A 24,619-nucleotide genomic window follows, 5' to 3' on the forward strand; every position below is an offset into this window, starting at 1 on the left:
CATTTCCAGGGTATGAGCTTTTGAGAGTCAAAGGTCCCTTTGCCTCTTTCCTACTTGTATCTGACAAAGGGAGCGTTGACTCTTGAAAGCTCATTTCCAGGAAATCCTGTTGATCTTTAAGGTGCTGCTGGATCTTTCTCTTAAGCACATGTTGTGGCTGTTTCTGCACAATGAGGGCCACCCCCTGCCCTGTTCGTAACACATCAGCGGGGGAACGAGACTCTCTGTGTTTTAGGTGAGAATCACAGTTTTATATGCCATTTCAAATGGTGAGCTCCTCTAACACCGTTGCTCCTGCACAGGTAAGGGCTCGGGTTCTTTGCTGGAATCGCATCTCAGGTAATGGCCTAAAAACAGAGTTCTGACCTTGAGTTTGCCTTGCTCTTGCGTTTAGACTCCGAACCCGAGGAGCAGGCCCTGACCTTCCCTGTGCCTTTGGAAAGGCTGCAGCTGCGTAGATCCAGCCCCTTCTCCTCCACCCTAAACCTGCAAAACAGCTTTCCTGGGAGGTCCTACTTTGAGCTCCGGTCCTCGTCCCACCAAATGAGCTTGCACTCTTCTTTGCAGTCTCTGAATTCAGCTGGTGGGTGAGCCGAGCACGCTGGGCGTTGCCTGTGAAGCTGTGCTTCTGGACGTCCCCCGTTTGTTGGGGGGTTCGGTTCTTGTTTTGTTGCTGTTTTGCTATTTGGCTCTTTTGGATTTTTTTGGTCCCCACTCACCCCCAACCCATGACATCCATGTGAGACGGGGTCAGTCGTTCTATGTTGTCAGTGGCCTGCTTTCCACAGTGGAGGAAACTCTGATGATGTGCCATGTTTGTTTCTGTGTAACAGCTATACTGGCTGACCAGGTAGTGTCAGTACAGAAGCAAGACTCCCTGCTGGCTCTCCGTTCTCGGTGCTGGAGGAGAGGTGTCTCGGATACAGAAGAGTGAACTTAATTCTCACATTCGTGCATTTGCGTATGACAGTGTTTTAAAAATAACGTACTAGATCAAGTACATGATACCTGATAGGGGAATTTTTTTAAACAGTACTCTGATGTCAGTTATAAATTTCCCTACTACCACTTACCCAAATATATTCCAAGACTCCAGTCGCAGGGATACAAAAGAAATATGAGTTTCATTATTTCCAGATATAGCTCAGATCGGGGCTTTTTTTCTGGGAAAAGAGGTGGTGGAACTCAGGACCACACAATGACATCACTTTGGGTCAGCTGGAACAAGGGGGGAGTTTTTTAAAGTTTAAATCGTCCTCGGCAAAAATGGTCACGTGGCCGGTGACCCCGCTCCCTGATCTCTAGACAGAGGGGAGTTTAGATCACCCTCCACGCCATGCACGGACTCCCCTCTGTCTGGAGATCCGGGGAGGTGGGGCCACCAGCCATGTGACCATTTTCAAGAGGTGCTGGAACTCAGTTCCACTGCGTTCCAGCTGGAAAAAAGCCCTGGCTCAGATGCATATTCTCTCTCTAGCTCATATACATAAAGAACAGTTACATCAGAGAGCCTTATATACCTTAGCACTAATTGTTTACAGAATAAAAGATCAAAAAGGTTAATACAAACATCCCTTCGGAATTACAATTTCCCAGAATACATGGCACCACAGAAGCTTGAGTGACAAGACAGTCAGACCTCACTATAATACAACCACCTGAAATCCTGGAGCCATACTTTGTTATGAGTTCAAAATACTTCTGGAAAGAAGCTTGTCCAGGGCTAAAATCTTAGTTATGGAACGAAAACCAGATGTTTACAGTTGCCAGAGCTTTCTCACTTGTGATGAGATCACACTGAGCCTGCAGCCTAATCTTGGAAGTGAGGGAGAAAGAATTTGCAACTGAGGTGTGGGTGACTTGCGAGAACGAATGCTCACATATTAATTTTGAGGGGTCCCTCAAAATCCCTTAACAATACCATAACAAAAAACACAGCCCCCCACAATGAAGGCTTCTAGTGCCCTCTTCTGAAGGCATTTTACTAGCCACAGATTACAGGCCAGATTCCCATCACCCCCCCCCATGGGACTCCATGTGGAACACTACTTGTTGAATGTCCAGATACAAGCACAACACAGCCTGGTTCATCTCCCCGTTCCATGAATTTTCCTGGCCCATTGGGTCAGAACCTAGAACTATTCTGGCGACCAGATCAGTATGATAGCAGGATTTGAGTCCAGCGACACCTTAGAAAACAACAAGATGTTCAGAGTAGAAGCTTTCAAGAGTCATATCTCCCTTCTTCAGATACCTGATACAGATCAATCTGCAGACTGAAGACGCCAATTTGTGTTGGGACTTCAGCAAATGCAAACCAGCGGTGTGAAGTGGCCATGAATGTATCGTTGCTTTTAATAGTTTCTATAGCCATTTTAATTTACAACAGTGTTCAAAATAAATATTCATTCATTACAGAAACAGCTCTAGCTGTAGCAACAGAAGGCAAGTGAAACGATGCATGACTGAATTCTCCTTCTGCAAAACAAAAACCTCCCTGCTCATAGAAAAATGGCACATCTGAGCGCCAAACTACACAAGATGACAGACACGTGTTCTTCACGTGTCAGGTCTTGCAAGGTTCCCTGAGAGGTGTAGTCTTACAAAGAACAGCTGCTCGATGAGATTCTCCACCAAGGAATCTCTCTCTCTCTCTCTTTCAACAATCCAGTCAGCTTGGATTTTCCTCTGGGAGCTGGTGGGGTGGGGTGTAACAAGAGGCAGGGAAAAAAGCTGAGGCTTTTTGCAAGAGAGAGAGAGAGAAAATCCCTCCCACTGTGATTCTCACTTTATTGTCAAAAAGAGTCCAGTAGCACCTTTAAGACTAACCAATTTTATTGTAGCATAAGCTTTCGAGAATCAAGTTCTCTTCGTCAGATGCATGGAACAGAAACTGGTCAAATATAGAAGAGGAGGGGGGAAGAGAGGAGGAGAGAGAAGATGCAGTTAGGGGGGGAGAGGGAGGGTGCAACCAAAACATTCCTTTGCTAGTAAATTCCAATGTAGTATAAGCCTTCGATAACCACAGCTCTCTTCATCAGATGCATCTGCCGAAGAGAGCTGTGGTTCTCGAAAGCTTATGCTACGATAAAATTGGTTAGTCTTAAAGGTGCTACCGGACTCTTTTTGATTTTGCTACTACAGTCTAACACGGCTAACTCCTCTGGATTACTTTATTGTGATTGTCTATCCAGTTGCTCCTTCTCTCCTTTCCATCTCCCCTCCCCTCCCCTTTTTAAAAAAAAGTTAAGTCCATCCATCACAGGATCAATGAATCGCTGGTTTGAAAGCACCAAGGGGGAAGTTCTCTTTTTATTCTTTTTGCAGAGAGTCCCTGCACCTGAGGTTGACCGACCTTCGTCAATTTTACCTCCTAGCTAAGTAGAGGAGGCAGGTCAATTTCACCTGCACAGGGCTCTCTGAAAAAGAATAAAAAAAGAACTTCCACTTGGTGCTTTCAGGCTGCTGATCTTTGTAAGACTACACTTCCCAAGGAACCTTGCAGGACCCGACACGCGGCTGCACGTATCGTGTAGTTTCCCTCTGAGAGGAGGTTGGGCTAGAAACCTTTTGTGCCAGTTTTTCATGGGCCGGGAGGCTTTTGTGTAGGGGAGCATTTAGCCAAACTTTGAAGGACTTTTCCAGAACATGCGTTTTCCATGCCATCCAACCAAAAACATAGCAGAGAAGATTCCTAGACAGGGTTATAGAATCTGCTGCAGGGTCTGCAGTGTGCCAGGCCTTATTTCTTCAGCAATCAGCCAGAAAGGAGGAAAATTCTTCAGCCCTTTGCTTGCTAATGGCTCTGGCAGCATTAACAATAATAATAATAATTGCGCTTATATACCGCTCTTCTAGACAGATTAGTGCCTCACCCAGAGCGGTGAAATTTATTATTTTGATTTATAAACCGCCCATCCTCAGGGGCTCTGGGCAGTGAACAACAGTTAATAAAAACAAGAAAACAATAATTCTAAAATAAACATACAATAAATAATAATAAAATAAATTAACCAAATACATTACGGTGCAATGGTGGGGAGAACCCCCCCACCCCAAAGGTGGGAGGCCAACATGGCACCGTCCCCTTGAGCCACCAAACGCCTGGCGGAACAGCTCTGTCTTACAGGCCCGGTGGAACGATAATATGTCCCATTGGGCCTGGGTCTCCATTGACAGAGCATTCCACCAGGCTGGGGCCAGGACTGAAAAGGCCCTGGCCCTGGTTGAAGTGAGGCACGCTTCCTTAGGGCCGGGGACCACCAATAAACATTTATCCGCTGATCAAAGCGGTCTCCAGGGAACATACATGGTCCCGAAGATATGCCGGTCCCAATCCGCTCAGGGCTTTAAAGGTTAGTGTTGTTATTATCCCCACAATACAGCTGGGGAGTTGGGGCTGAGCGGAGGGGCTTACCCAAGGCCACCTTCAGAGCTCGTGGCAGGAGTGGGATTCGAACTGGTAGGGTGCTGCTTCGCCGCTCAGCCACTTAACCACATTGCTACAGCAGCCACTGTTCTCTCCATTCCAGCACAAGGATTCAGGTGTCACTGAGGCCTCTTCTCAGACACTGTCAGAAGGCAGCAGGCCCAGAACTTCTTGTCTCACCTCTGCAAAAATCAACATTTCCACCTTTCCTTTTTTTGGCACTCTCCCATTGCTGCAAGCTTACACCAGTGTAGTCCCATTAGTACCTGCCTGACACTGATGTAAGCTGAAGGAGAGTAAGCTGGACATTTTTTTTTCTTTCCACCCCATGATTTGGAATGAGGAATGACGCAGCATTTTCGTTGCTGGGCTACACGGCGGGGGCCACTGCTTGGCCTTCCCTTTTTGGTTCTGTTTTCTCCCGTTGTGCTTTTTTATGGGTTTTGCATCCCCTTTGCTTTTGTGCGACTGGCTTTTGACATCTCTCGTTCCTGAACGTTTTCTACCTTCTGTCCAGTGTTCAAAGAGTTAATGGAACTGCCTGCTTACCTGTATGTGAAGTTTGTCTCTTTGGAGCAACCTGGTTTTATGCTGGGCATAGAGGGGTTGGTGGGAAATGGGGTGCCGGATAAGGAGCAGAGGCCCCAAAAATGTGGTTGGATCTATGTACTGGGAGAGCACCAAATCATGAAATAATTTCCCAAGACAGTTTAAGGCCAGATTTGTTTGAAAGGCTGCCTCTCAATTTCATATAAACAGAGTTGGTTGTATTCTACATGCACAAAATTCTGCTCGGATTTCTGTGTTTGGAGCACCTGTTGATGGTTTAAACTCGGCTCTCAGGTATACAGAATTCACCTGAGAACTGACTTTAAAAATTGTTGGCATTCTGACCTCCACACATCCCTCTGGTTTGGCCTACAGACCCATGCAATTCACGCAGACCTGCTTTCAAACCCAGGTCTTCTGCCTTTGAAACAAATCCGGCCATTTGTTGTGGTATCCCAGGCACTTTGGAGATATTTTGGTTGCATGGATAGGGTTATATTTTTGAGTGTCCAAGTGTGAAATGTAGTATCTCTTTGTAGGCTTTGACGCTCAGTCAGGACCTTTCTCTCAATTAGGCAAGTATATTTATTCTGCTTCCGGGGCCCTGCCCTCGCTTGGGCCAGTGCTTTCTCTGATTTTCTCGTTTGTATTTGGTGATCGTTTAATCCAACAAAATGTCTGTCTATACTTGTTCGTAGTGGTCTGAAAAACAAACATGTGCCATTTTTGATTTCAAGAAAAGAAGGTTTTATTTCCCCACCCCGCTCAGCTTAATGGAGACAGCAGAAATCTATGCCCAGTAAGGTGACCAGGTTTCCCTAGCCTTCCAGAGGGAGGCAGGTGACCTGGTGCTTACTTTTCTGGCGTTCCGAGAAGTGACATCATTGCGCAGGCACGGGGCATATGCGCAATTTGCCGTGGGCTGATTTTGGCCTCAAATGGGCCAAAACCGGCCCGCGGCAAAGGGCAGGAGCGCTCTCAGGCAGCTCGATGAGGTCACTCCCATGAGTGATGTCATGGCGCCACCCTGGAGCATGCCCAGGAGGCTCATTCCTATGCCCCCCCCCGCCCTGCCGGCCAGATGAGTGGTGAGGGGGCAGAGGGTGAAAACGGGGAATCCCCCGCCCCCACTGGAGGAATGGGATCCCTTATGCCCAAGGAATACCCCAAATTCATTTCCAAGTATTCTCTTCCATTCCTTCCAGTAGAGGAAATTTCATGCATTCTGTCCCCCCCCTCTCTCTCTCCGTCCCTTTGTGCTTCCCAAAGCTTATGCCTTGGGTGAGCTCTGAGCCCCCCTGCAGAATCAGGGCTGCTCAGGAGGAGAAAATAACAATCTATGTCTCTGCGGGATACAAATTCTTTTGAGAATCTTGCCTATTTTAGTGGCCTCTCCCACCCCCAAAATTTGAGCAAGGCAAAACAATAGGTCAGAATGGCAAGCAGAGTTCCAGGCAGGCATGGAGAGAGGGTGGGCCCTGCTCTTCCTGGCACACCCAGTGAAAAGATGTGTCAGCTGTTGAAAAAAGGCCTTTCTGTACCTAAGATCCAAGAGAGCGGCTGCCAGTCAAAGCAGACAACACCGAGCCAGAGGGACCTCTGGTCTGAAAGCAGCTTCATGTGTACGTAAGCAGTGGAAGTGGTGGGCCCGAGGAACATGTGGAGGGCCTATGGAGTCAGGAAATAAAGCAGACCCTAGAAAGGGCCAATGAAGAGCTGAGGCCAGGAGCTGTCATAGGGAAAGAGAAGGAGAAACCGGGATAGACTGGCCCTCTTACTGGGGAAATTCCTGAAAGACCTCTGATGGCCAGGAGCGAGCCGAGCCCCAGAGATACGGGCAGCACAGCCTCGTGGATGCTGGCTACTGTTTTCAGCATGCTCCAGGTGTCCCATTCTTCTGCTGTCCCGAAAGATAGTGACTCAGGGCCAAGCTACTCATGACGAATGACACTTGAACAGCAAGTGGATTGCGTGGAGGGCAAGTGAACAGGGAGGAATACACTTGCCGTTCAAGTGTCGTTCGTCATGTGTAGCTTGGCCCCAAGGATAGTGCAGACAGGCCGAGAAAAGCAAAGAGCCAGTAAAGCTACCGGGGCTCCAGACATCTGTGGCTTTTTATAGAGACAAGATGCTGAGGACAAGTTTGAGTTCACTCCATGCGGAATGGCCGTGACTGGCCCAAAGTCACCCATAGCATAGTAGCGATTCCAACGAACCCAGTAATCCCTGGGCCACCCTAACTGCTACAGTCACAGTGGCTTAGGGGTATAATGAAGCTGTAGCACTGATAAGGGAATTCTGGGACAGGGCCATACATGTAAGGAAGCGAGCTTGGGTTCAGCCCTGAAATCTCAAACTGGTTTTGTTTTATGAATAACCAGAGCCTGTTTTTGGAAATAAACTGGTTTGCTTTTATCACCCTCTTTCTTCCATCTCTGCACGTTATGTGGTCTCAGGTGTGTTTTGTGTATACCTATGCCGGGTTTCTGTTAACAGCCAAATGATGTACTGATTTTTGTGGGGCAATAGACAAGCACATGGGTTAAAGCTGTACAACCCGCAACGGAGTTGTCAGTCTCTGTATATAATTGCCGATTTTGCTTCCTGTTTGTTTTCCTTCATGCACCTTCCTTGGAATGACTACAGTTGATATTAAAAAACTGGTAGCAGGTATGAAATTCTTAAATGCATGAGGGGTAATGGAGGGGAGTGCCAGGAGATCACGCTGGCTGGCTGGAGATGTTTATTTTTTAAAAAAATACATGTAGCATGGCTGAAGATGTGTGCTTCTTTTGTGTAAATGTCGAGCAGGTGGTGTGTTGTTCTTTAGAGTTCTTGTGGCCAAATCAAAATGTTGCAGTTGGAATTTTCGCTTGCTCAGGTGACCCCTTGCAGTGTGCATATGAAACTTCACATGTGCAAAGGTTTCATTTCTGACAAACTGCCACAAAGTTTAGGCTGGTTCGTTTGGTTCATTTTTTGGTTCGTGACTGCAGACAGCCTGGTGCCAATCAATCAGTTTCCTAGGCAACAGGGGATAAACTTTCTGCAGACCTTCTGCTGACCCGGAAGTGACCTTCTGCTGGCCCAGAAGTGATGGTTTTCTGACCCAGATGTGACATTTTCACGAACCAAACGAACCGGTTTGCGAACCAGGGGCAAATTCGTGAAAGTTCGTGGTTCTTGGTTTGTGAAATTTGACGAACCATGAACCGCATGGTTCGGTTTTTTTCTGGTTCATGCCCATCTCTATGTGAGACTCTCAGGAGGCCAGATTTTGCACCCAGGCCCACATTTGCAATTTGGAAAGCAACCTGCGGCTAGGTGTAGGGAATATATGTACAGTTGGATATGAGGAAGTTTCACAGAGCGATGTCATGTTGTTTGCAGGGGGGATTCGGTTTTGCAGCCCTTTTGACTTAGAGTCTCAGTAGACAATCCTTCTCAGTGCTGTTTGAAATTTCATTCCTTTATTTACAAAACTAAAATTGTCTAGCAAAAAAAGTGAAAAAGCAAAACAAGCCCCTGTGCCAGTGTGCTGGCCTCCCGATTTTGCTAATGAAATTCAGCCCCTTGGATAGAAATCAAATCTTGATTTATAAAATTCGGGGGCCAGATCCGATAACGTACGTGCCCTGAAGTCGGTGCTGTGAATGCAGAACCTTCTTGAAAAAGCATTCCTGCGCAGAAGGAAATCCATGTGCAGATTGCCACAGAGGGATGATTGCACAGGGTGCTTTTTGCATCACGAGTAGTCCTTCGTGTAGCCACTCCCTTTCCATCATTCCCTCAATTGGGACATGAATTCAGAGACATGAATCTAGACCCCTTCTTGCTGTCTACCCAGCCTGCTTTTTTACAATCTCTCTCACCCCGCCCCCCTTGGATTTGCCAGTTGCCCTCAGAAAGAGCAAGCTGCCTGGGCCACAATCCAGCTTTCCTTCCTGCATGGCAGAGTGCGCACCGCTCCCCGTTCTTCCCGTGCTTACCAGGGGCCCCTGATTTCTTTCCTGCTAATAACTTGCCTGCACCTTGTGTATGTTTCCAGTGGCCTGGTTCTCATTCGATCCCAGCACCGCCCACTCCGACATCATCTTCTCCAATGACAACCTGACCGTCACTTGCAACAGCTACGACGACCGGGTCGTGCTGGGCAAGACCGGCTTCTCCAAAGGGCTCCACTACTGGGAGCTGTCGATTGACCGCTACGATAACCACCCGGACCCGGCCTTTGGGGTGGCTCGGGTGGACGTACTCAAGGATGTCATGCTGGGGAAAGATGACAAGGCATGGGCCATGTACGTGGACAATAACCGGAGCTGGTTCATGCACAACAACTCGCACACCAACAGGTATGTGGCCCCAGCTCATCCTGTCTGCCTGAGACCCCTTTAAACTCAAAATGCTGTGCATTAAACCAGGGACCAGCTGGATTGGGCCATTCCAGAGCAGCCCAGTCTGTGCTCGAGAGGCAAGCTGCTCAGAGTGAAAAGACAGGCCACACTCAACAGCTTTATAGAGCAAGGGGCAACTCAAACGTTTCCTGGACAACCTCTGATCTTTGCAAGTTGATTGATGTAATATTACGTTCTGACCAGCGGGTGGCACTGGTATGCAACAGAAAGATCAGCTCTTCCCTCTTAGGTGGTGCAAGGAGAGAAATTTGTATTATTTACTTCCTTCCTTTGTACCCCAATATCTTTATACCTTTCTCGCCACGGTGGACCCAAAGCAGCTTCCACCACCCTCTCCTCCATTTTATCCACGCAACAACCCTGTGAGGTAGGTTAGGCTGAGAGTGTGCACGACTGGCTCACGGTCACCCAGTGAGCTTCCATGGCAAAATGGGACTTGAAACTGGTTGTCCCAGATCCTGGTCCAACACTTTAACCACACCATACTGGTGGCCACTGGTTCTGCTGCTAGACAGTCCCATTCAAGACCCCTTGCAGAAGGGGGGACGTATTAGGTTTGCCTGTTCATGGTTGGGAAATTCCTGGAGATTTGGAGGGTGGAACCAAGGGATAGCCAGTCTGCATAGGGAAGGGACCTCAGCGGGGTATAATATCCCCCTCTGACGCAGCCATTTGCTCTGTAATCTGGAGATCAGTTGTAATTCCCAGAGATCTCCAGGCCCTACCTGAAGGTTACAATATAAAAAGACTATGACTGGGGAAGGTCTGCCAAGAAAACGTCATGATGCGCCCCCCCGCCCCCGCCCCCCCCCCCCGCCATGGGTCAGTAATGACTCGGTGCTTGCACAAGGGACTCCCTTTACCTTTTTATCACAACAATTAGATAACAGCAACACAATATCGTGAAAACGAACTAAGCAACACAACTGTCATTCCAAAATTGTGTTCTGTGTTCTAATAAAGCTTTCACAAAAAAAAGACTTATTATAATATTCTTATTGATATAATATTCAAAACCAAAAATTATTATTATTATTTATTTTATTTTTAACCCGCCCTCCCCGCAAGCGGGCTCAGGGCAAGGTACAACATTGATTAAAATACAACTTAAAATCAATCATTAAAAAAGCAACGGATAAAAGACTGTACCCCTTTTGGGGCAACCAGCGGGAGTGGACTTTCCATACCCCTTGTAGAGGGAGACCAGTGGAACGCTTGGCAATGATGGGTTAAAATTAGCCTCCACCATATGCCTGGCAGAACATCTCCATCTTACAGGCTCGCCTAAATGATACAAGATGCTGATGGGACCGATATATTCATAAGTCCATCAGTTACATTCCTTACACACGGTTATTGAAAAGCTTTATACAAAAATGTGTTCCCCAAAAATGGCATTCCCCATTATAATATAGGGATGTGAAAGTTGGACAGTGAAGAAAGCTGACAGGAAAAAAATGGATTCATTTGAAATGTGGTGCTGGAGGAGAGTTTTGCAGATAACATGGACGGCCAAAGTGACAAATAAGTTGGTACTTGATTAAATCAAGCTTGAATCCTCCCTAGAAACTAAAATGACAAAGCTGAGGCTATCGTACTTTGGTCACATCATGAGAAGACAAGATTCTCTGGGAAAGTCAATAATGCTAGGAAAAGTGGAAGGCAATAGGAAAAGAGGAAATCCTAAAACGAGATGGCTGGACTCGGTAAAAGAAGCCACGTCTTCCAGTTTGCAGGATCCGAGCAAGTCTGTTAATGAAAGGACATTTTGGAGGTATTTCATTCATAGGGTCACCATAGGTCGGAGGCTACTTAACGCCACATAACACACACACACATACAAAAATGTAGAAAAGCCTCTGACTTAAAGACCACTCTTCAGCCGCTTGTTCTGACTCATGAGTAAACTCAATCCATAAAGTGCTAGTGCAAAGTTAACATTTTCCATCTTCTTCAATTACATTTTTTCTAATTATTGCACCAGCCCAATATTGATATATCTTAATCTTGAAGAGATTTATAGCAGCATGAAAAGAGGTAAAGTGTCTCTGTGCATGTAATTCATACAGAAAATAAGTCCATTCATAAATATTCAACCAGTGCTGGGTCCATAAATCCTGCTGAAGTAGTAACAATGGCAGTTGGTCAGAAATACATTCCTTAAGTCATAAGGGATCCCCTCCTCCCCTTAGCTGAAAAAAGCCGTGGGTGTTTGAAAGCAGGAACACTTTTCTTGCTGTGCAAGGAAAGTGTTGCTGCTTTCAAACGCCGGCAGTTTTTTCAGCTGATAGGGGATCTCTCTCCCATCAGCTGAAAAGCGGGGGTGGAGTTGAAAGCAACACTTTTCTTGCCATTTGCAAATGGCAAGAAAAGTGCTGCTTTGAGCTTCGGTGTGCTACGTAAAGATTCCCGGGCAAGTATGCCTTGTTTAAACCCGAATCCTGTAGCGGCTTGCCGAATTGTTTTCCCGCTTCGGGTAAACCCAAACCCAAAGCGGGAAACCCAAATATTTTTCGGGTGTACACCTCTAATCGCAAACCTTGCTGGGGCCAGCCTAGTGGACCGTTTCCTACAACTTTGCTTTTTGCAACATATTCTTCACCTGCTTGGCTTCCATCTCAGATGAAGGGGGATGCAAATATGCCCTGTTTTTCCTGTAGCTCTTGAGATCCAGCCATCTACCTTTTGCTTGGTGCCAGCACAACGGATAAGGAGTGGGTAAAGGTGTCAGGATCCCAGGGAGACGAGGCAGGGAGTCATTCAGTGTTCCATCCAGTTCTGCATCCTAGTTCACACACTCGCTAACCAGATGCCCTAGAAGGCTGACAATCAAGGCACCAGGGCCAAACCTGCCCCCTGTTGTGGCCCACCAGCACTGCTATTAAGAGGATTACTTCTCTGAACATGGAGATTCCATTTATTCCTTGTAACTAATAGCCATTGATGGACCCTGAAATTACCTAATTCTCTTGTAAATCCAATCAAACGACCGTGTCATCACCACCCTTCCTGTGGCAGGGAATTCCTCGAGTAAGTTACTCTTTGAGCGAAGAAGTAAATAAACACATGAATTTCCCTATACTGAGTCATACCATAGTCTATTAAGATCAACACTCATCTGGCCGGCAGCAGCTCTTCAGAGTCTCAGGCGGAGGACTTTCACGACAGCTAGCGCCTGGTCCTTTTAAACTGGAAATGTTTGAACCTGAGATTTCCTGCGTGCAAAGCAGATGCTTTACCACTGAGCCACGAACCCCCTTTGAAAAGTATTTCCTTTTGTCTGTCTTGAATCTACTGACCATCAACTTCTTTAGGTGCCCAGAGTTCGGCTATTATGTGAGAAGGAGAAAGTTCCCTATCTACTTTCACTGCCCCATGTATAATATTATTAGCCTTCCTCCCTTCCTTCTTTCTGCCCCATGTATAATTTTATTAGCCTTCTCCTGGGCTTTTTTTCTGGGAAAAGAGGTGGTGGAAATCAGTGGTGGAACTCAGGACCGCACAATGATATCACTTTGGGTCGGCTGGAACAAGGGGGGAGTTTTTTAAAGTTGAAATCGCCCTCGGCGAAAATGGTCACATGGCCGGTGGCCCCGCCCCCTGATCTCCAGACAGAGGGGAGTTTAGATTGCCCTTTGCGCCCAGTTGGGCACAGAGGGCAATCTCAACTCCCCTCTGTCTGGAGATCAGGGGGTGGGGCCACCGGCCATGTGACCATTTTCAAGAGGTGCCGGAACTCCATTCCACTGCATTCCAGCTGAAAAAAAGCCCAGGCCTTCTCAATCCTGCCTTCCTTCCTTCCCATGTATAATTTTATTAGTCTTTATTATCCTTCCTTCCTTCCTTTTATCACCATCCTCATCTGTTCATTCATAGTCTTTCTCACTGAGATCCTAGGTGGATGACACAATGCAAGTGAGATATAATATAATCAGCAGCTAGGACATTCACTGAACAAGTACCACACTGATCAACAGTTATTTATTTACTTCATGTATAGCCCACGTTTCTTGCTGAGAATCAAGGCGGATCACCAACTACAAAAAACAGGGCAGAACTAAAGTCACAAAAATTAGAAGACAATCTAAGACATGTCACACTACAAACGATGCAGGGAGTCAACGACACGTGTAGTGAAAGGAAGACCGTATATACAACAGAGAGCACAACTGACCTCAAACTCATTCAGTTATAAAGGCAGCCTATTGAACCATTCCATTATACTACAGCCCTGGGGCTTTAATATAAAACAATCTCAACTGAAGAGCCCCAAATTCCTTAACCTTCCCACATTGGAAAGATGCTCCAATCCTTTGACCGTTTGAGTCACCTTTCTCTGCACCTTTTCCAATGCTATGGTATCCTTTTTGAGATACAGTGACCGGAATTATTCCAAATGTAAGTAACACCATAGATTTATACAGGGCTCATTTCGAGGGGGAATGCACAGGAACGCAGTTCCGGCAGTTCCCCAAAGAGGTCATATCAGGTGGTTCAGCCCACCTGACTCTCAGCCATTTTGGGCCCATTTCGGCCTGGATTGGGGGTGAAACAGCCTGGATTGGGCCTCTGATGGGTGGTGGATCACTTTCCCACTCAGCAGCGGCCCGATCCTGACCATTTTGTGCCCCTTTTCAGCCATTTTCAGCCCCTTTTGCCATTTTGGGCCCAATTTCGGCCCTGAATGGCCAGGATTGGGTCCAAAACAGCCAGAATAGGTGATGTCAGGGAGTGTGGCATATGCAGATCAGTTATACCAATGACACACTTCCCGTGAGGGCAAGAGGTGTGGCATATGCTAATGAGTTATGCTAATGAATCATGCTAATGAGTTCGTGCAGCTCTTTTTCTACGAAATGACCCCAGGATTTATACATTAACATTGTGATGATGTGCGTCTTGTTTTCAGTCCATTTCCTAATAATCACTAGGATAGAATTTATTGTTTTCACCACTGTTACATGCTTTGCCTACATTTTCTCTGAGCTGTCCAGCACAACCTCATGATCTCTTTCTTGGTCATTTGTCTTAAATAAATATAAAATTCTTAAATAAAAAAACCCCTCTTTCTCTCTTTCCTGGTCAGTAAACACCAATTCAGAGCCTTTCTGTGCGTAAGTAGTCTTTTTGCCCAATCTGAAGAAGGGAGCTTCGACTCTCTAAAGCTTTTACCCTGAAAATCTTCTTGGTCTCTGAGGTGTCACCGGATTCAAACCTGGCTGTTTTTGCTCAATGCGCATCACTTTACTTGCCTAGAATAGAGTAAGCGAATGGCTTGTTATTTCCAGAAACTCTTGTGGATCCATTTTTAGAAACGATACATTTTCTACCTCCGGAAAGAAAGCTATTTTAGCAACGTCACATATTTTTGTTAGGAAGTAGAAAATTTCACATTTGAGTTCTTCGAGAACACTTCAGTATGTGCTACCCAGCTCCAGAGACTTAATAATAACTGTGCTTATGTACCGCTCTTCTAGACAGCTTACTACCCCACTGAACAAAATCAGTGTTGTTATTATTCCCACAATAGAGCTGAGGATGAGAGAAGCAGCTTACCAAAGGCCACCTGCTGAACTCATGGCAGTGGTAGAATTCGAACCAGCAGCGTGCTGTTTTGCTACCCAACCACTTAACCACTTTGCTACAGTAGCTTGTTAGTTTTTAGCTCATGCATCAGCCCTAGAACTTCATTTCTCATCACTTCTTCTTCCAATATCCTTTCTGAAATCGGTAGATCTGACATGGGTAACTGCCCCACATTTTCTGTCATGAAAACTGATGCAAAGAGTTAATTCAGTTTCTCAGGGAGACTCCAAAGTTGGCTCCATGAGAACAGGGGCGGAGGGGGGGGGAGTTGATGATTTCCTTCCAGGAGGGATCATGATAATAAGACGAATCCTGTTGGATCAGACTAAAGAGCCGCATAGCAGTGACATTCCAGGAAGCCCATGAACTGGGCATGAAAGCTGCAACTCTTATCTGTCCCCCAGCAACTGGCATTTAAAGGAATACTGTCAACAAACAGGGAGATGCTGTATAGTTACAGTTCGTTTATCACAGTTAATGTCTATTGGTGATAGATCTATTCTTCATATATTTATAGAGCAGATTAATTAGCACCCACTGGAGTAAATGAGTCATAAGGACTAGGACAAAAGATATACTCAAAGATGGTGAGTAGGGTATGAAATAGAACCTCAGTAACTTGTGTCCATGTGACGAGGACGCCGTCGGTCCCCTGCGCAAGACAACCCTGCCTCCTATTCGGACTCCTCTGCCCTTCCAATATGGTGCAGCCCTGAAACAGGGATGAAAAAGCACACCATCCCGTTGTGCATCAGTGCATACTGCACGTGCAACTTAGCCATAGATTTCCACAAATGCAAGCGCATTTACATTGAGTCGCCTTGAGCACTTGTGGAGAAAAAGCAGCTAAAATGTATGTATGAATGAATGAATGAATGAATGAATGAATGAATGAATGAATGAATGAATGAATTTCTCTGCTGCCAGAAATCATTGCAGTGGTCCACAAAAGAAAACGCTTCCCAACGATTGGCTGGAAATGTGTTCCCCTGCTCTAGAGAGCTGCTCTAGCACAGTTGTTAAATGGGTACAGCTGCGAATCAGCACTCTGCTGGTTCGAATCCCACTCCTGCCATGAGCACAGCAGGGGGCCTTGGGTAAGCCACTCCTCCCAGCCCAGCTCCCTTCGGGGGATAATAACAACACTAACTTGTCCACTGCTCTGGGTGGGGCCCAAATCTGTCTAGAAGAGCAGTATATAAGTGCAGTTGTTATTGTTGTTGTTATTGTTATTTGTTTCTCTCCTCGACAGGACCGAAGGAGGCATAACCAAAGGGGCCACTGTGGGCATCTTGTTGGACTTGACCCGGAGGACGTTGACCTTCTCCATCAACGAAGATCAGCAGGGGCCTGTAGCCTTCGAGAACCTGGAGGGTGTCTTCTTTCCCGCTGTCAGCCTGAACAGAAACGTGCAAGTAAGGCCTGGGAGGGGGACTTGGGCGGCTGGGCAGAGAGAACGGGAGGCTGTTGCCGTCTTGTTCGTGGAGTGGGACGGCGCCCTTATTAAGTATTGAGATTTCAGCTCATAGTAACAGCTGTATTGAAACTGGAAGCAAGCAGACCCAGACAGGCTCAACAGGAGCCAACTATATACACACAAGCCACGCCCCTTTTCCAAGCAACAACCAATAGGCACGCATAACTAGACTCCTTAATTTGCATTATATACAAAGTAACTTATTTACAGTACAGTGATTGGTCTTTATTATACGGCACTGATTGGCTGCTGCCCGCAGAAAAGAACCAATTGAAGACTTGAGGAACCTTCGCTCAGACAGAAGCGAAGTCAATACATAACAGCCATCCTGCACTGGAGGCAAGAAATCCAGTTCAGAGTAAGGCCATTTCCACACACGTTGAATAATGCACTTTCAATGCACTTTCGCAATCCTTTGGAAGTGGATTTTTTGTTTCACACATGGGCTGATTCCGCACACGTTGGATAATGCACTTTCAATGCACTTTATCAATCGTTCGAGGTGGGTTTTTTGTTCCGCACACACAAAAATCCGTTCCAAATGATCTATAAAGAGGATTGGAAGTGCATTATCCAACGTGTGCGGAATCACTCACGGAAAAGCAGTTCCAAATGTTCACTAAAGAGTCTTGAAAGTGGATTATCCAACGTGTGTGGAAGCAGCCAAGGACTCGAACACTGAGCTGGAGGGGGAAATGCAAGAGGCCTGGGGGCCTGGAGAGCGCAGAGGCAACCTGAGCCTTCTATGGCCAAGCAAAAACACACTCTTAACCATGCTGGTCACGTATCACTCCTGAGACTGACCTTCTACGGAGGCAGAGCGTTGGTCCCTCCAGCTCCTTCTCAAGACTCTCTGCAAAAGTCAATAATGCTAGGCAAAGTGGAAGGCAGTAGGAAAAAAGGAAGCCCTAGGGCAAGATGGCTTAACTCAATCAAAGAAGCCACGTCCTCCAGTTTGCGGGATCTGAGCAAGCCAGTTAGTATGAGGACGTTTTGGAGGTCTTTCATTCATAGGGTCACCATAAGTAGAAGCAGTTTGACGGCACGTAACACACAAAACTAGCAGCAGCCCTGCAAGGTCTCAGCGGGCAGACGGCAGACTTTCCCCACGCTCATCCTTTCAGTGGCTTGAACCTGGGCCTCTGCATATGTGGCTGGATCTCTACGACTAAGACTCACCACACTGTGATGCCCGGCAGGTACCCTTTTAAGTGTCGGGTTTTGCCATTTTACCTGGGAGCTGTCGTTTTAAAAGAGCTGCTGGATAGAGAATGATTCACTCTTTTTGTAAAACAGAGAGTTGGGGGTGGGGGTGAAAAAGAAAAGGTTTTGGCTAGTGCCCTTAACGCCTTAGTTGCTGAACTACAGAGTCTCCCCCCACCCTCTTTATTTTAAGATCCACCCAGTGGGGTTGCTGAACTACACAGGGCCAAGCTACAAGTGACGAATGACACTTGAATGGCAAGTGTATTTCTCCCTGTTCACTTGTGGTCCACTCAGAGCCTTGCTACAAGTGACATTTTACACGCGAAGGATAAAGGATCATTTTCGCAAGTCTTTCCGGGAACTGAAGTTCCTCTCCCCCACCCCTTTTCCTTTTGTTCCTTCCCCTCGCTGCCTGAAGAGACAGAGAAAGCCTGCGGCAACAGCAACTTTTGCAAATCGTTCCTCCAGTCACAAGCCTGCTCTCAATGATCTTTGGGGCAGGCAGCTGCGACTTTCTCAGCTTTCTCCGGAGCATTCCCCCCGCCCTCCAGCAAGATGATTTGCAAAAGCTGATGTTGCCGTAGGCTCTCTCTGTCTCTTCAGGCAGCGAGGGGAAGGAACTGAAAGAAAAGGGGTGGGGGAGAGGAACTTCAGTTCCCAGAAAGCCTTGCGAAAATGATCCTTTATCCTTCACGTGTAAAATGTCACTTGTAGCAAGGCTCTCAATCCACTGGCCGTTCAAGTGTCATTCGTCACTTGTAGCTTGGCCCGCAGTCTCTCCCTCCCCGCCTCCCCTGGGTGGACTCTGCTGGGCAGGGGGGTGGGGAGAGACGGTGTCGTTCAGCAACTAAGGAGTTAAGGAAGTTAGCCAAAAGCTGCTTTTCTTTTCCACCCCTCCCTCTCGACTCTTTGTTTTTACAAGAAGAGTGAATCCTTTTCTCTCCACAGGGATTCGATCCAGCGGCTCTTTTAAAACTACAGCTCCCAGGTAAAATTGTGAAACCCGACACTTAAGCAGCAGGTGCCAGGCTCCACTGTGTGGCAAGACCCTGAGTAGCAGTTCACGCCCCCTCCCTTTTTGGCCAGGACAAAAGCAGGAGCTATTCTGCAATGGTGAAATTTCTGGCTTTACAAAAGCCAAGCTTGAGTAACTTCGTGGAGCAGGGGAAATCTTTTTTATTTGTCCTAGATTCTGAGGTCGTGATCAGTACTGTGAGCGCTAGTAATAACTCGAACTTTAAGTCCAATTAATTCTGAATTCTACAGTCTACATGCTCCTCGCTGCCAGATATCCTGCTCGGGGGGTGTTCCCACTAAGGGTATGGACCCATCAGCCCATGCTAGAGTAGGTTCTGTGATTGCAAATGGCCTTCTTTAAAATGCTCCCTGTATTAAACAGAGTTACCTTTGGTTGCAGGTGACTCTCCACACCGGATTGCCAGTCCCGGACTTCTACCATTCACGAGGCGCCATGCAGTAAGGAAGGAGTGAGTGGTGGGCGCCGTCTGGCTTTTTCTCAGGACACATCCAGAGAGCTGTGTTGATTTTCTTCAGGAACTGACCTCAGAGGAGGAAGCAGGAGGATATCTGGCGGGCCGGCCAGCAAAAACCAAATGTGAAAAAGAAAGAAAGAAGAACATCTAGACAAGAGAAAGGACAAACCAGACTGCGTACCCTACAGCTGCGCAGTGAACCCTCTCATTCTCTCCAGCCCTGCGTGCTCTGTATACATTGGCTTTGCTGTTTTGTGCTCTTTTGGCCAAGATCCACGTTCTCGGGGAGCCCGAGATTTGACGTCCCGCCCTCCTTTTGGTTTTTCGTTCCAGCGTGGATTTCCCTTTTCTCCCAAATGTGAATCCGCTGCAGATACTGCTTCCTCAAGGAAACCTCTCCTTCAGTTGCCTTGGAACAAGTGACTCATAACGATGAAGCAAATGTTTGGGTGGGGGGAGAAATGGGGAGGTCTGACGAATCCGTTTTTGCTCCAAGCATTCTCTGAGTCTGGTCACCCGCTCCTCCTCCCTTTCTGCCCTCATGGCCTTTATCCTCAAAGATTTTGGACAGGGATTACAAGTCCGTCTATACACAAAGCCATGTGGGAGGAATCAAGCCTTGGGTCATGTTTCTCCTTTTCTTTTTTCATCAAAATTGAGGAGCAGGGGACATTTTCAGCAAAACGGGGCAAGCTCTCATTATGGCGCAAGGAAGGCTGACGACACGTAACACTGCTTGGTTCTTTATTTTTAAAAGTTAGGTGCAAGCTTTTTGACCAGGAGGAGGCTCGAGAGAGTTAACCTGGATGGCCCAGTCTTGTCAGATCTCAGAAGCTAAGCAGGGTTGGTTCTGGTTAGTACTTGAACGGGAGACAACCCAGGAAGACTAGAGTTATGCATGTTCTCAGAGCCAGTTTGGTGTAGTGGTTATGAGCGCGGGACTCTAATCTGGAGAGCTGGGTTTGATTCCCCCCTCCTCCGCTCGAAGCCAGCTGGGTGACCTTCGGCTAGTTACAGCTCTCTCGGAGCTCTCTCAGCCCCACCCACCTCACAGGGTGTTTTGTTGTGGGGATAATAATAACGTACTTTGTAAACCTCTCTGAGTGGGCATTAAGTTGAACTGAAGGGTGGTATATAAATCGAATGTTATTATTATTATTAACAAGAACCCCACAAGATACAAACGTAATCTAACCCTCACCTTGTTAATAACCTTGTTGCTCATAAATGCCAAGATCTCGGTAAAGAATCCCCAGTCCTCTGGACTGAGGCCCACTCCTCACTGCCAAACCAGGTCTGATAGAGGCCGACATGTTTGTTCTTCATCTGCGTGCCCTATTCGTATCTAAACTGGAAGGAAGGCTACGTTTTACAGGAAAGGCGTGGGTTTGCGAAGAGAGCAAAAATGCTCTCCACTTGATGGTTGTTGTGGTTTTTCCGGGCTGTATTGCCGTGGTCTTGGTATTGTAGTTCCTGACGTTTCGCCAGCAGCTGTGGCTGGCATCTTCAGAGGTGTAGCACCAAAAGACAGAGATCTCTCAGTGTCACAGTGTGGAAATGACCTGCCAACATCTTCTCCACACTGGGACACTGAGAGATCTCCGTCTTTTGGTGCTACACCTCTGAAGATGCCAGCCACAGCTGCTGGCGAAACGTCAGGAACTACAATGCCAAGACCACGGCAATACAGCTCGGAAAACCCACAACAACCATTGTTCTCCGGCCGTGAAAGCCTTCGACAATACATCTCTCCACTTGACTTCTCTGTGCTCTGTTGTTTCCAGCTCCTTTCTCCTAGCACAGATCTGACATTGGAAACCAGCCAAACTGGGGACAAATGCCCGAAGTTACAGAGTGCTGGGAGGAGAGGCCCCCCCCACTTGTAGGCACTTGCTGTTAAAAAAGTAGACACCCTCCTCCATTTGCTGGTGGGTGCTGAACTGGGGTTCTAAGCCACGTGTTTTTAATCTGTAGTTTGTATAACTTGTGGCTGATTGTGACATCCGGACACAAAAATCCCAGTTTGTTCAGCCTTCTTCACCTCCTGCGTACAGAAAGGGAAGCGCTTCACTTTCAAAGGGTAGTCCTGGCCTCCTCTATTCTGCCTTCTCTCTGCACTTGCCACTAGAGAAGACTCACAGTGCAGGAACGTGGCTCAGGCACTTAAGCCTCTTGGAGGGGAAATTGAAAAGGCAGCAGCGGAAGAAGAGAGAAAGTGAGGAAGAGGGCATGCAAAGGTTCTACTGCATTTCAGAGAACAGCGTAAGGAGCAGTTGGGTGGAAAGAGAGGGGGAGAGACTGGTGACCCTCAGCCAAGAATGAAGGAGGGGGGGCAGTTTATCCTAAGCTTCCCCCCCCCTCCCATGTTGCAGCTGACTGATAACAAATGCATAACGAATCTTTGCCGCCACCCTAGCCATTCATAGGAGCTCAGGGTGGAACCAGAGATTCTGCTTGGAGGAGGGAAAGGAGACAAGCAACAGACTCGCTAGGATTTGCAAGAAAACGGTGGTCTGCTAGGTAGATTAACCAGGGTTTGTGCAACACCCAGTTGTGACTTCTGAAGCCCCTGGTTGTTAGGCTCAGAGAGGTGCCTGTCCTTCCTTTGGGGGAGAGTTAGGGGCTCCTCACCCAGCCGTTTTGTTTTCAAACTTCATGTAAACAGACAGGCAAGTGAGCAAAGATTCCAGGCAAGGAGCTTGAAAACACAGATGCATGTCCAGAAAGATGAAGGGTTTATCCAGACATCATACAACTGAGCCGTGTTCCAAGAGGATTATATTTAGACCACGAACAGAATTGTATTCAGTTAGCATCACAGTTTCGTTCTGTGGAGCACACGTTACGAAGAAGTTTGGCCTCTTATTTTTTTTCCTGCTTAAATAGATAAATGAAGCTCTTCTGGGGGGAAACGCCATTCCCTGTCCATATCATGATGCAAATTTTGTATACTCACCACGACTCAGCAAAACCTGGGAAAACTCTGCGCTAGGTTTGATTGTTTTTTGTTACAGCCAATTTTGCTGAGTAATGTGAGACCCTAAATCTTCCGGTTGGCCACAGCCTTGCCTCTCCAGGATACCCACATCACAGGGAAGTAAGTTGGGGGTCGAAGCAGATTCACCGCCCTTTACTGAGAGCTGCACTACAAAGGCAACTGATGCAAAGCAAAGGCGGGATTTCTCAGGAGGCTTGCTGGTTGCCCCAGCAGCACCTGGGCAAAAAAAGCAGGAGGTGGGAAGGAAAAACTAGATCGGGCAGGTACAGAAAAGTCCAGCGCAGAGACTTGATCCGGACCCTGCTTCTCAGAGTCTCTCTACACAATGTCTCGGCGCATGTTCATCAAGTGTGGGGAGATGCAATGTTAGCCGGGAAGCGTAGTTTAAAAAGACAGAGCAGGTGGAGATCACTCCTCAGAGGGTTTGTTAATTTCAGCTTCGCCTCCCCAAAGGCTCCGTCAATTTCACCTTTCCAGACTAAAACTATGTGGGATTGCAACCAGAAGGCAGTGAGGAATGGAAATAGGCTGGAGCTGCCTTCCAGAGCTGGGCTTGGACCTGGAGAGATTAGAATGGGATGACGTTTCCCTTCTGGCATTTCACAGCCCCTTCACACTGCTCCAATGTATAGCAAAGCCTTTGCCATGCCGCCAGCTTTCTCTTTTAAAACTACCTTTCCCTGCTAACATTGCCTCTCCTGACACGTGTTCTTCATGTGTCAGATGTCTTGTGTCGACTGAGAAGCCGCTGATGCAAAGCAAAGGCGGGATTTCTCAGGAAGCTTACTGGTTGCCCCAGCTGCACCCGGGCCAAAAAAAGCAGGAGGTGGGAAGGAAAAACTAGAACGGGCAGGTACAGAAAAGTCCAGTGCAGAGACTTGACTGGCCCCTGCTTCTCAATGCTGTAGTAATGGCGACATTTTAGTATGTAGAAAGTAACCGTGTGAGTTACTCGTGGTTACTTCTTGTGCTTCTGTTTAAGAAGTGGGGTGTGTGTAGGGCTTTCAGTTTGAAGGGCCCTAACTAAAAGTTAGCCTCTTGCCAAGAATACCCTGCCAGGGGGAGCCATAAGTCATCTATGACCTGAGGGCACTCTCCATCACTACGAAAGGTCTATTCTTGGATGCGTTTGAGGTTAGATTTTTTTTTGTTTAAAAAGCCCTATATTTTAATAATATTTGCTGTGGCTTTTTAAATACATTGTAATAACTACAGCAATATTCTCAACACTCAACAAAATAATGAGTCATCTCTCTCTACCGCTGGCGGCAGGGTTTCTGGTGCCTGCGGCGATCCTGTGCGTGCGCGCCCCCGGACTGGGTGATGATGTCATCACGAGATGATGTCATCATGCTGCAAACGCTGGGCCCGTTGGCCAGCGGGTGACTGGGGCAGCGCACGGAGGCTGCCTGTGCTCTGCATGCCACCCCAGCTGCCTGCTGTGCCTGGCCCGTGGCTGCTGCGCCCAACTGGGGGCGTGTGGTGGCGGCACGGGGCTGGCCGGCTGTAGCAGCCACGGGCCAGGCATGCCAGCTCCATGGCGTGCGCCTCTGCCCCCAGCACTCCCTCTGGCGCCCCCTCCAGCACCTGCGGCGCCCGCCTCACCACCACAATGGTGGCGCTGGCCCTGTCTCTCTCTTAAAGCTACGACATTTGTGGCTTTGATGTATAAACTCAGTGCATAATCCTATTTAATAATTTTTCACAGTAGCCATTTAGTTAAATTGATAATAAACCATCAAAGATTCTCTGTGCATGAAAACAAGGACTATTTATTTTTTAATAACTTTATTTTCATTTTAACTTTATAACAACTGACAAAACAAACAACAACAAAGCTTTACAACAACTGACAAAAACAGATGTCGACAAGGCTTTTAAGTACAGTTACAACAAAAGGAAGTAATATAATTATTCTTGTCCAGTTCAGCTACCGGAGATTTATAGCCCAATATACCTATGGTGCATCAAAATAGATAACTAGCTTATAGAATAGTAATAGGTCAGAGAATCGCAAGAATATCACAGGCCACTGGATTTGGCAAGTATGTTTGGCCAAAGGCAACCATGGCTGTTTCCACACTGCTTACCTTCCCTCGGAACGACCCGGAACATCGCGCAAAAAACGCGGAAGATCGCGTTTTCTCACGCGAGATTTGGACAACATCACGACGGGTTTTGTGTGATGTTCCAGGTCGTTCCGAGGGAGGGTAAGCAGTGTGGAAACGGCCCATATATTCCAAGAAGGGGAGCCATAAGGGCTGCTTCCACACATGTTGGATAATCCACTTTCAATACTCTTTAGTGAACATTTGAAACTGATTTTCCATGTGTGGAACAAAAAATCCGCTTCCAAAGGATTGCGAAAGTGCATTGCAAGTGCATTATTCAACGTGTATGGAAATGGCCAAGGACTATTTATTTTTGTCAGCATCTCAGACATTGTCTGGAGGAAAATGCTGGCAT

At 47.1% G+C, this 24,619-nt stretch overlaps 1 protein-coding gene across 1 annotated transcript in view; it reads left to right on the forward strand.

The window, feature by feature from the left end:
* The window catches only part of TRIM9 (tripartite motif containing 9), a 100,628-nt gene extending 81,486 nt beyond the window's left edge, over positions 1-19,142 (forward strand). Inside the window, exons 8-13 of the mRNA XM_054971922.1 lie at positions 395-583; positions 5,518-5,553; positions 7,625-7,648; positions 9,027-9,330; positions 16,232-16,394; positions 19,080-19,142. Of these exons, the coding sequence (XP_054827897.1) occupies positions 395-583; positions 5,518-5,553; positions 7,625-7,648; positions 9,027-9,330; positions 16,232-16,394; positions 19,080-19,142 (779 nt within the window). The remainder of the gene's footprint in view (positions 1-394; positions 584-5,517; positions 5,554-7,624; positions 7,649-9,026; positions 9,331-16,231; positions 16,395-19,079) is intronic.
* Positions 19,143-24,619: the final 5,477 nt, after the last annotated feature.

This window comes from Eublepharis macularius, chromosome 2 (genome assembly GCF_028583425.1).
Source record: "Eublepharis macularius isolate TG4126 chromosome 2, MPM_Emac_v1.0, whole genome shotgun sequence".
NCBI lineage: Eukaryota > Metazoa > Chordata > Lepidosauria > Squamata > Eublepharidae > Eublepharis > Eublepharis macularius.